We start from the raw sequence: 12,839 nt of genomic DNA, 5'->3' as shown, positions 1-12,839 counted from the left end.
TAGGAGAGGGCGCCTAAGAACATACATACAAATACTATTTTTCCTCAACCAAGAGAAAACAACAAAACAACACATATTACTAACAGTACCCTACATTAGAAAAGAAAAGTTAAAAATATACGTACATGACATGAGCTGTGCTCTTAAAACTATACATGGTCACAGGTTTGATTGTCAACTAACCATTTTTTTAGATTGAACTTGAAGGATGGAAATGACAAACAGTCTCTTATTGTTAGAGGTAGGTCATTCCAGATTGAACATCCCTGCACTGAAAGGGTGTTTTTTCCAAAAGCGGTTACCCGGTACGGTACTTCGCAATCCCCTCTAGTGATTGCTCTAGTATTGAGTCCTCTATCGGGCTTCCTTTTTATGAATTCCTTTAGGGGAGGTGGGCATAGACCATTTAGGGTCTTATATATGATACTGACCTGTTTAAATACCTTAAAATTAGCGAAACTCAAAAAACGGTACCTCTGAAGAATATTACAATGGTGATATGAGCGGGGTTTCCTATCGAATACCTTAAGCGCACTCTTATATAGCTGTTCAATGGGTTTGAGAATCGTTATACCTGTGCAAGACCAGTTTGTGAAACAGTACTCAATGTGTGATTGGATCATGCATTGGAGATAAGATTTAGCAGCACTAACTGCCAAACAAGGTCTGATTTGTTTAAAGTTCTGAAGGTTGAACTTGATTGTGTTTGTAACCTTTTTTACATGTTTTTTAAAGGTTAGGGTTGAGTCTAACATGACCCCGAGGTACTTGAACTCTGGCACAAGTTCAAGTTCCTCTCCACCCAGAAACACATTTGATGACTCCATCACAACTGGTCTTTTGGAAAAAGCCATGCAGACCGTCTTTTTTGCATTCAGGAGCAGGCATGAGTCTGTAAGCCAGTCCTGAACGCTGGTCAGAACAGAAGTTAAAACCGTTGACACCTCTGCATAGCTCTTTCCATGAGTCAGTATAACCGCATCATCTGCGTACATCTGGATATGTACATCTTTACATACATCAGGTAGATCGTTTATAAACAGAGAAAACAGAATTGGTCCTACTATTGATCCCTGGGGGACACCAACCGAGCAAGTGTGATAAGGAGACTTGATGCCATTTATGCTTACACACTGTTCTCTATTTGATAGGTATGATGTAAACCATTTGATGGCCTCTGGGGACAAGTTGAAATGTGTTAGTTTGGACAAGAGGACCTGATGGCTGACAGAGTCAAATGCTTTCTTGAAATCTAAAAATACTGCCATTGCGCATGGGGCCTTGTTCAAAGCACACTTTAACTTTTCAATGAATAAGCAATTTGCTGACTCAGTGGAGTGGAAGGCTCGAAACCCAAACTGCATAGGATGCAGAGGGGTGTAGCCTTTGTCTAGATGTTTAACAATAGACTTTACAATCCACTTTTCAGCCACTTTTGATATAACAGGTAAGATGCTTATGGGTCTATAGTTTGATATGTCCGTTTTTGAGCCAGATTTGAATATAGGTGTTATAACAGCAGCTTTCCACTGAGTTGGGACAGTGCATTTTCTTATGGACAGATTTACCAGATGTGTGATTGGTGCCACCAGAGAGACAATATTTGTTTTAAGAAAGTTTGTGTCAAGCCCGTGTGCATCTTTAGCTTTGGATGCTTTCAGTGATCTGACAATGTTTGTCACCTCGTTTTCTGTGACTTCCTCCAAATTAAAAATGGGGAGATCATTTTGAACAGGGCGTGAAACAAACTTAGAGGGTCTGAACAACTGTGTGATTTCATACACAGAGTTTAGAAAAAACAGCATTAGATTGCTAGCAAGCGTGTGGGGATCTTTCACCAGGACATTATCTATTTTAAGTTCTAAGTTGTTATTATCCTGCTTATAGTATTTCCCTGTCAGTTTATTTATGTATTCCCACACTTTTTTTCCATTTCCTCTGGCACTCTCTATGATGGAGATATAAAATCCAGCTTTAGCCCTCCTTAAGAAATTTGTGACTTTGTTTCTAGCATGTGTGAATAGCTGTCTGTCCGTTGTCAGGCCAGATTTTAATGCCTTTTTAAGCAGTAAATCTCTGGTTTTCATTTGATCTCTACATTTTTTATCGACCCAAGGTAGAGTAATTTTTCTCCCTTTCCTCTGGTTACCACCTCTGGTGAAAGATTCCATTACCCTGCCAATTTTGGAAAGCAGGATATTACATCCGGTCTCAACATCATCACATGAGTGTAGATCATCCCACTCAAGCCCTTGTAGGGCAACCTCAAGGCTATGTTGCAGATGTTTTGGGATTGTTTTGACTATAGGCTGGGACTGAGCTTTGCTAAACGCCTGTTTTGAGAGTTTTCTGGAAAAGAATATTATGTTGTGATCAGAGAGACCTGTCACAAAGTTAAATGTTTTAGCGATTCTTTCCACTTTATTTGAAAACAGTAAATCTATCTTGGTTGCTGAGTGACTGGTTATTCTTGTAGGTTGCTCTATTAATTGGGTCAGATTATAGTGGTCTGTTACCAGTTTAAGATTTTTCCTTATTTTTTTATCGTCCCAGTTAACATTTGTATCACCAATTAGTATTACTTCTTGATTAAAATCACACGCCGTGAGGATGGTCTTTAGCTGGTCGTATACTTCTACTTTAGCTGATGGCTGACGGTATAAGCAAATTAGAGTGAACTTCATCTCTGTGGATAGTGTAATTTCTACACCTACACATTCGGCCTGGATCTCAGTGGGCCATACAATTTGCTTACATTGTAAGGTGTTCTTGATATAAAGCATGAATAATGAATGAATGAATAATACCTGAACATACCTACAATATTCGAACTGTACTCAAAGATTACACATATTAGACATGGAAATTAATGTTGTTAAGAAAATAACTTATTTAAAAAATATAATAATAATAAAATATAAAAGTTTTATTATTCAGATATTTTCTGAATATGCCATTATTGTCCATTACTTTTATTCTTTTTATTATAAATTACAATAAAAATAATTATTGTCCTGCATCAATAATATATTTTTTTAGCCATTTACAAATTATAGCAGAGACTATCAGGAATTGAATTATTCTATTATCAAATGGTTTATTCTTATTGGCACTTCTTAAAGGAGTAGTTCACCCCCAAAATGCCATGGAGCCAATGTAGACTCATTCCTAAAACAGAAATTTGATTACAATAAATGCATGCCTATTGATTCCGGATGGGGACCCAACGCATTTGGGTCCCCATCCGGAATCAATGGGGGGAAGTGTACTATTATAACATTTTTGTCTTAGTAATGCGACAAATAAAATAAATATATATTATTGAACTCAAGTCTCCATGGCGTGAGTAATCAAAGAAAAATAAGTCATTTTGGGGATGAACTACTCCTTTAAACAAATAGCATCTCTCGTACCTAACTGCAACTGTAATACCAATAATGAAAGTAGCTATTTTACTTAATAATGAACACAATTTGTAAAATGATATACTGCTATACTGCTAGCTACAGCAGTGGCTGAGATGACAGGAAGAAAAACAGAACGAACATGTGCGCGAGTGTGCATGCCATCCGATCCGCGACTGGTTCGGCCCTCTTCAAGTCGCCTTTCATCCAATGCGGCCCTCACCCCAAAATGAGTTCGACACCCCTGCTCTAAAGCCAGTCAACACAGGCCAACTTTCCCTGTAATGGAAGTCTACACCAGCAGGCCTCTGTTTGGCACAACACCCGAGTGCAACCAAACATAAAATGACTTAAGTTCTACTGGATCTCTTCACTACTAGTCCCTCCCTGACATTTAGTCTGGTTTTTATGTGTAAATACACATTTAGTCTTAGTTCTTGTCAGCATAGCTTAGTTTTCATTACATTTTTATTTAGTTTCCATCAGTGAAAAACAGTAGTCATCGAACATTTGTCATCATGGTTTTAGTCGATGAAATGAACAGAACACTGCACCAGTGTTGTTTGTCCTCATTCTGTGTCATACTGAGCAACAACCTTCTAGCTGTGTCTTTCTGTGGTCTAATGTCTCCCCCTGCTGGGGGAAAGTAGCATCTACAGCCACACTGGAATGATAGGGATACTTGTGTTTTGGGATATTTTAACTGGACTCCTGTCTGGTGGCAGAGGTTTACACACACACACACACACACACACACACATATGAGGCGCACACGCGCGCCTCATATGCACACACTAATTAACAATAAAATCACTAATTAACAATAAAAACAGCGTGCGCGCATGACGTCATGAATTTAGAGGACCCACACTTCTAAAATCCATATCACACCACTGCACACACACATGCACGCACACACACACACACACACACACACACACACTGTCAATAAAAGTTTCATAACAGCCATGTTGTTGTCGTTCTTGTTGTTCTTTTTCAGTCAGAGGATGATTTTGACGTCAACAACGAGCTGGCCAATCGGATGTCTCTATTCTACGCCAGTGCCACGCCCATGTTGAAGACACTGAGCGACGCCACCACCAAGTTTGTTTCTGAAGTAAGATGTGTGTGTGTGTGTGTGTGTGTGTGTGTGTGTGTGTGTGTGTGTGTGTGTGTGTGCCTGCGTGTTTGACTGACTGACTGACTGACTGTCTGAATGCCTGTGGTTGTACCGGTCTAGCCTGGCTTGGCCAGACTATATACTAATGCAGCTAACTAAACTAACTGCAGTATTGTTTTGACATGGGTGGATTGTCTAGCTGTGCAAAGCTAGTACTGGTCAGCTCCCAGTACAACAGTTTACAGTTTAGGCATTTAGCAGACGCTTTTAATCCAAAGCGACTTACAATAAGCAGATAAAACATCACAATAATAAACAAGATAATATGTCAGTACATCAACAGCATTATAACAAATGCAAATGGATATCTATCTACACAATATAATCAAAGTTCTAAAAACCTAAAAAACAAATGCTAACTAGCTTCATGTATGGTCATTGATTTTTCTGTAATGCTAAGGGTTTAGGTGAAGTCTGAAAAGGTGAGTCTTCAGTCCACGGCGAAAGCTAGCGAGTGAGTCCGTTGTTCTAAGTGCGACAGGGAGTTTATTCCACAGCTTGGGGGCCAGGAGGGCAAACTGTCTCGGACGAGTGGATTTTTGCCCTGGTGTTTTTAGCGAGGGTTCTGTCAGCATCCCTGTGTTGGCTGATCTGAGTGAACGTGTGGGGGTGTAGGGGTTGATCAGGTTTTGGAGGTATGGAGGAGCCATACCTTTGGCTGCTTTGAAGGTCAGCATCAGTGTTTTGTATTCAGTGCGGGCCGCAACCGGGAGCCAGTTGAGGCTGCGGAGAAGGGGAGAGACATGTGAGAACTTAGGCTGGTTGAAGACCAGTCGTGCCGCGGCATTTTGGATCAGTTGGAGAGGTTTAAGTGCACATGCCGGGAGACCAGTGAGGAGAGAGTTACAATAGTCAAGTTTTGATATGACAGATGTCTGAATGAGGAGCTGGGCTGACTCCTGGGTGAGGAAGGGTCTGATTTTACGGATGTTATACAACAGTAACACACTGTGGTTGTACCTGTGTGTTCCAGAACCCAGACGTCCCGGTAGAGAACACCACAGACTGTTTGAGCACCATGGCCTGTGTGTGTAAGGTGATGCTGGAGACACCGTGAGTTCAATACCTTCCTGCATGTACACACACACACACACACACACACACACACACACACACACACACACACACACACACACACACACACACACACACATTCATTATTACATTCTCCCATTCACACACACATGCATTACATTCACCCATTCACACACACATTCATTACATTCACCCATTCACACACACATTCATACACCAATGGCAGAAGAAATCATGCAAGGCACCAACCTGCTCATCAGGAGCAACTAGGGGTTCAGAGTCTTGCTCAAGGACTCTTCCACATTAACTCAGGAGCAGTCCGGATTCGAACTGGGAACCCTTCGGGAACCCTTTGTGCTCTAATGACGGTTTCTCTACCCCTGAGCCATGCCGTCCTGGTATTTAATTATTTATTCATTATTTATTATTGTGTTGTATATTGTATGATGATGCGCAACTCCACTCGCACCGAGTCGCACGATCCCTTTAAAAAACACAAAGGACACGTCTTGGAGTTACAAGTCTTCATTTTCATCAAAACCAGCCGTCCTCTGACTGAACTGGGAAAATAACGTTGGTCTGCATTTACTTACAGGCTAAATCACTAGGGTCATATTTTGTTACATTCTTATGACAGGAAAGAGGCATTGTTTGTGTTGTCACACATGTTTGAATCATTCCAATTCCAACTCAAACGCTAATAAAAAAGATGATGTATTTTTTCCCAAAAACACATCAAATTCTTAAACTATTTAGATTTCCGGGGATCCCCAGAAGCAAAGACTTGAGTTAAAGATGTTTGCTTTATAAAGATATGTAAAAGCTCATAGCGTGGCACAAAATAACACGCTGTGATCGCGTACAGCTGCTATTGTTTAATATCGACTGATTGCATTTAATGATGGTGGTGGTGTGATGTGATGTGTTACAGAGAGTATAAGAGTCGTTTCACCAGTGAAGAGACAGTGTTGTAATGATGATAATAATATTAATGATGATAATATTCATATTGTTACAGGGAGTATAAGAGTCGTTTCACCAGTGAAGAGACAGTGTTGTTGTGTCTCAGGGTGATGGTGGGGGTCATCATCCTCTATGACTACGTCCATCCTGCTGGAGCCTTCGTCAAGACCTCCAACATAGATGTATGTATGACCTCTGACCTTACAGTACAACCTCTCACCTCCAGTGATGCAATGGTGATTCAATGTTTGGGGGGTCGCGAACGTCGCTCAACACCTACTATACAGGTCTATTGATATGCATATAGGCTCGTTTCTTTGTTAAAACAGTTGTCGAGGTGTGGACTTGGGGGGGTGTGAGACCCCGGCTCAGAAAATATATGGGTCGTCGGGGGCGCGCGACCCAAGTCTACTACAACACTGCTCACCTCTGACCTTACAGGATGACCTTTCACCTCCATCTGACCTTACTGTATGGGCCACCATGAATTTCACCTCTATTCTTCATACGGTTTACAGTTTAGGCAATTAGCAGATGCTTTTAATCCAAAGCGATTTACAATAAGCAGGTAATACACATCACTATAACAAGCAAGATAATATGTCAGTACATTACATTGGGGGCCAGGAGGGCAAATTGTCTAGGCCTGGAATTTCATCATTTTAGGGGCAAGGCCACTTGGACTTTGGGGTTGTCCGTTTCTTGAGGGCACACAAAGGCCAAATGCCAGGGCAGGAAGGCCATCAAATAAAACAAGATTTTAGTCCATTGAAAGAATTTGTTGAATTTAAGGGTTAGGGATGATAACAAAATCTGCAGTGAAATAGATAAACAATGGTATTTACAATCTGATCCATGCTCAGCCCTGCACCAATCAAAGTCACTGGATAAAGATGGGGACTCTGGGGAGTTACGTTTTCAGAATCTCAACAAAAGACACTGGTGTCTACATGACAAGAAAGAGACACTGGTGTCTACATGACAAGAAAGACACTGGTGTCTACATGACAAGAAAGAGACACTGGTGTCTACATGACAAGAAAGAGTCACTGGTGTCTACATGACAAGAAAGACACTGGTGTCTACATGACAAGAAAGAGACACTGGTGTCTACATGACAAGAAAGAGACACTGGTGTCTACATGACAAGAAAGAGACACTGGTGTCTACATGACAAGACAGAGACACTGGTGTCTACATGACAAGAAAGAGACACTGGTGTCTACATGACAAGAAAGAGACACTGGTGTCTACATGACATGAAAGAGACACTGGTGTCTACATGACAAGAAAGAGACACTGGTGTCTACATGACAAGAAAGAGACACTGGTGTCTACATGACAAGACAGAGACACTGGTGTCTACTGTCTACATATTGACCAGAAATAGACAGAGCAGAAAGTGGTACAGTCAGCTGGGGTATTAAGGCCACTGTGGCCTCAGGTCATGCCATTGGTTTGAGGGGCACAAGGCCAAACTGAGGGGCAACAACGGTTTCCTGCCCTGCTTCCAAGTATGAAAAATGGAGGTTTTTATACTTTTGTTTGGGGGTGGAAAGAGATAATGTTGGAAAATGCTCACCTACAATAACATTCCCAAAACAGGGATACCACGTTGAAAGTGGTTAATAAATAAAAGGATTATCTATGCAGATGGACATACTTAAGTTTAATCTGCTAAAACAAGTCAGAGTTGGGGACGATAAAATAACTGAATGTGAGGTTCAATGTGAACACTAGGGGGTGCCAATTACCAACCTCCAGTCTGAACTTTCCAAACTTCCCCTGTGGAGGTTGACAGAATTACAGTTAGAACACAATCCTGGATGGATGCTGATCTTCTAAAAGACATCAAGTCAAGAAATTGTCTTTTTACTAATGTATGAAAACCAGAGATGAGCAACTGTTCAGTGAATATGCAATGTTTTATAATGAACAGTGATCAGATCATTGTTGAGAAATAAACCTTGGCCTTTATCACTGTTCATTATCCTGCATTACACCTCTACTTAATAATGAAATAAGACATTTGGCCCAAAATGAAAACATTATTATTATTTTGTATTGTTCAGGTTGAAGAACATAGTTCATTAGATTGTGCCAGGTGCTTCCACCAGCACACCTGGTGTGATGTGTGTTGTGATGTGAGATGTGATGTGTGTTGTGTTGTGATGTGAGATGTGATGTGTGTTTTGATGTGAGATGTGATGTGTGTTTTGATGTGAGATGTGATGTGTGTTGTGATGTGAGATGTGATGTGTGTTTAGATGTGAGATGTGATGTGTGTTGTGATGTGTGTTGTGATGTGAGATGTGATGTGAGATGTGATGTGAGATGTGATGTGTGTTGTGATGTGAGATGTGATGTGTGTTGTGATGTGAGATGTGATGTGTGTTGTGATGTGAGATGTGATGTGTGTTTAGATGTGAGATGTGATGTGTGTTGTGATGTGAGATGTGATGTGTGTTGTGATGTGAGATGTGATGTGTGTTTAGATGTGAGATGTGATGTGTGTTGTGATGTGAGATGTGATGTGTGTTTTGATGTGAGATGTGATGTGAGATGTGATGTGTGTTTAGATGTGAGATGTGATGTGTTTTGATGTGATATGTGATGTGATGTGATGTGTGTTTTGATGTGAGATGTGATGTGTTTGTTTCAGATGAAAGGGTGCATCAAGGTCCTGAAGGAACAACCTCCAAACAGTGTGGAAGGACTGCTCAACGCTCTCAGGTTCAAACACACATCTTTATGATTATTATAAGCTGTTATAATGATAATGATAACTCAGTACACTGTATCCTCATCAAACACTACAGAAAGGTGTTCAAACATCACGTTTTACATTCAGTATCTTAACTCAATATATTACTGATATTGAGTAAGCTCTAATATGATGTCAGTGGGATAAGTTATTGATTGAACTGAACACAATAATCAATCATATTTTCATTTGAAAACATTTATTTTCCCTTCATGAAGATTCTTGAATTAATCTTCATTAACATTAGACATTTCAAGGCTCAATATGCAAAGTCGTGTTATGGTTATGGTGGAATAGAGAGTAATTATTACTAGTAAGACACCTCAGGGTGCTAAATTCAAACTGTCAACTGAATGACACAAAGAAATCCTACAAGAACAATGTAAATAGCTCAACAAAAGTAATATTTGTAGTGTATTTTTCCCAACTTCAATGCTAAATGCCACTTTCAATGCCACTTTCAGTTTCATTTATTCAACTCTTAAGCACACCCGAAATAATTTGTAATCAACTGCAATCGACTAATCAAGGGCTTAAACAGTTGCATGAGATGTGAAACCTGGCCTGACTAGAAGTGTGTTGACTTGTTGACTGTGATTAGAGCAGTTAGAAACATGGCTAAGTCTAAGGAATGGTCAGAAAAGTTCAAAGAAGAGATTATTGCTTTGTACAAAAGAGGAAAACAATTGCAAAGGCAATGGATGTTCCCAAAGGTACGGTTTTGAGCATAGTTCACAAGTTCTAATTTAAAGGAACAGTGGCTACACTAATAAACCTAATTTTCAGAGGGGTTTGAATAGTTTCGAGCACAATGGTAGGTTGTGGGTTCAAATCCACCAAAGCTTTGTCGGGCGTCTATGCGAATACAACTGGCCCGTGTTCGGGGGAGGGGAGCAAGGTGGGTAGGGGCTTTTAAGCCGTGACATCATTTTGTAGTCAGCCCTCCAAAAAGATTTATGGGGCTTTTAAGCCGTGACATCATTTTGTAGTCAGCCCTCCAAGAAGATTCATTGTCATTATGGGCAGTGCTGTGTCCCTCGCTATTTCAACAGATCCAAGACAAAAATAATGACTAAAGTATAATTCTACCACTTTCCTGTCAACAAGAAAGAGAGAATTTGTAAATAGTAAAAAGATTCACGGGCACTGGTGCCTTTTGGCACCAAAAGTTCTCCTCTGCCTACAAAATGATGTCAGACTTAAGAGCCTCAATGCATTTATACCAACGGGCTGAGGGGGCACCTGTCAGCAGGGAGTGTTGGGTGGGAGGAGTAGGATGAAGGCTCTACGTCCAGTGACAACACAGAAATGTGTAGTGGGGAGGAATTAATTCGCATAATGGCTAAATCAGCTAAAAAACTATTGGCTATTCTAGAAAAAACATTTCAAATGATTTATGAATCAAATGTAGATTGTATGAACAAGGTGTGTTTTCTCCTCAGGTACACGACCAAACATCTAAACGACGAGTCTACCTCCAAACAAATCAAGAACCTGTTGTTGAATTAACGAACCACTGGAGCTGTGTAACTGGTATTACTGTACAATTTACAATTTAGGCATTTAGCAGACGCTTTTAATCCAAAGCGACTTACAATAAGCAGGTAATACATCAATACTGTACACCCAGTATGTATGAGTGTAGCAGTGTAACTGGTACTACATTATGTACATGTGTTCGTCTGCGGGGGAAGGGAGGGGCTTTAATATTTTGGTATGAATTTTGGGTCCCATCCTAATTTACAGTACACTTTAAGACAGAATAAGACATAATAAAGCCATATTAAGAAATAATGTGTTGGTAATTAGAACTAATATTATTTGATTAGACAGAAACAAAGACAGAATAGCAGAAAGACTGAATACCTTCTCTGGCACCGCAGCAAGTATGGCCGCACGACTGGCAGTTCAACCGTCAGTTGCGCTGCATCGCCGGCGATAGGAACGTCGACAGCTGCACACCACCACACGGACCGGCAGTTTACCACAACGGGACTTGCCGGTCGCCGGTCCTACTGCCAGGACTGCCGGTCGAACTGCCGGGCGTGCAACGGTGCCTGTCGGGGCAGTTCCGCGGCAGGTGCCGGTGCCAGAGAATGTATTCAGTCTTTCTGCTATTCTGTTTTTGTTTCTGTCTAATAAAACATATTAGTTCTAATTACCAACACATTAATTCTTATTATGGCTTTATTATGTCTTATTCTGTCTTAAAGTGTACTGTAAATTAGGATGGGACAGCAAAACATAAACTTGGATGTGATTTTTTTTTGTCTGTTTTTTGTTTGTTTGTTTGTGAGAACCAGCAGTGTTGGGCAGTAAGGCGTTGCTAGTTGCTAGCATTGCTAGAAACACATTACTATAATGACATTACTTAATTCCCAGTAGTGAGCAGCATAACTCATTACTGTAACAGTAATGATGTTACAGTTGATAATAATCAGACCTATTTTGGTCCCATGGGTTTTCTAGCTTCTTCCAGCTGAGGACGTGGGAGGAGCTAATAGGGTTCAAGTGTCGCGGGTTCGAATCCAGATCCCGACTACCTTTGCTGCGTGTCACTCTCCCCATCTCTCCCCCCGTTTCCTGTCAGTCTACTGTCCTATCAATAATGGCTTAAATGCTCCCCCAAAATACAGTATATACAGTATATTTTTTTCTTTTGCATTTTTATCCCACGATTTTGCAACCCATTTTTCACCCAGTGCCAATTATCTAATGTAATCCCGGGGGCTACTCTCCCTCTGCCAACCTGGGGAGAACTGACCTCATGCTTCCTTCTATAATCCAATTGACCATATTCACACGGCGGCCATCTTACTATTAATGTTAATGCAATGCAATGCCACCCCAGTTGCCACCCGGTTTCAATACAAATTTCAAACCTTGCTGCCAGGTGAATATGGTCTATTCGCTTCTTATCACCTGACGGGGGGAGTTTCCCTGGTTGGACGTAGCGCGTGGAAGGAAAACGTTATTCCAACCAGTTCCTTTCCCCTCCATCAGGTGCCCCGGCTGGCCAGGGGGAGGCACAGGGAGAACATACAAAAATAATTCTTACAAAAAAACTTGCTCAGGGACATTTCCAGGTCTGGGAATCAAACCTGTGACCTTCTGTTTCTCAGACTGCCTCTCCAGCCATTCAGGTGTTAGTCTCCTCAGTTACAGTTAGCCTTCCTCCAAAAGTAACAATTACCAAAGATGTAATTACAAATGTCATAGGGTTGGGCACGGTGGCGCAGTGGTTAGCGCTTCGCCTCACAGCTAGAAGGTCCTGGGTTTGATTCCCGCCGGGGGACGCTGTGGGTGCGTTTCTCCCTCCGCGTCATCAGCGCCCACACCCTAGGTGGGGTCGGCGATAGGGCCTTTCTTTGTGGAGTTTGCATGTTCTCCCCGTGTCTCCTAGGGTTGATACCCTCACAAAAACATGCAGTAATCCTGGTCTCAATAATGCCTCCCCCTGGCCAGCCGGGGCGCTTGATGGAGGGGAAAGGAA

At 41.3% G+C, this 12,839-nt stretch overlaps 1 protein-coding gene across 2 annotated transcripts in view; it reads left to right on the top strand.

The window, feature by feature from the left end:
• The window catches only part of LOC308285962 (CYFIP-related Rac1 interactor B-like), a 38,702-nt gene extending 27,636 nt beyond the window's left edge, over window positions 1–11,066 (top strand). For both annotated transcript variants that reach the window (XM_080726910.1, XM_080726911.1), the window contains 5 exons: window positions 4,405–4,521; window positions 5,558–5,637; window positions 6,638–6,764; window positions 9,245–9,315; window positions 10,789–11,066. In XM_080726910.1, the coding sequence (XP_080583036.1) occupies window positions 4,405–4,521; window positions 5,558–5,637; window positions 6,638–6,764; window positions 9,245–9,315; window positions 10,789–10,855 (462 nt within the window). In that variant the 3' untranslated portion in view covers window positions 10,856–11,066. The remainder of the gene's footprint in view (window positions 1–4,404; window positions 4,522–5,557; window positions 5,638–6,637; window positions 6,765–9,244; window positions 9,316–10,788) is intronic.
• The last annotated feature ends 1,773 nt before the right edge of the window (window positions 11,067–12,839 follow it).

The sequence above is a fragment of the Nannobrachium achirus genome, assembly GCF_963921795.1.
Source record: "Nannobrachium achirus genome assembly, chromosome: 5".
Classification (NCBI taxonomy): domain Eukaryota; kingdom Metazoa; phylum Chordata; class Actinopteri; order Myctophiformes; family Myctophidae; genus Nannobrachium; species Nannobrachium achirus.
This window is presented reverse-complemented; position numbering and strand designations above follow the sequence as displayed.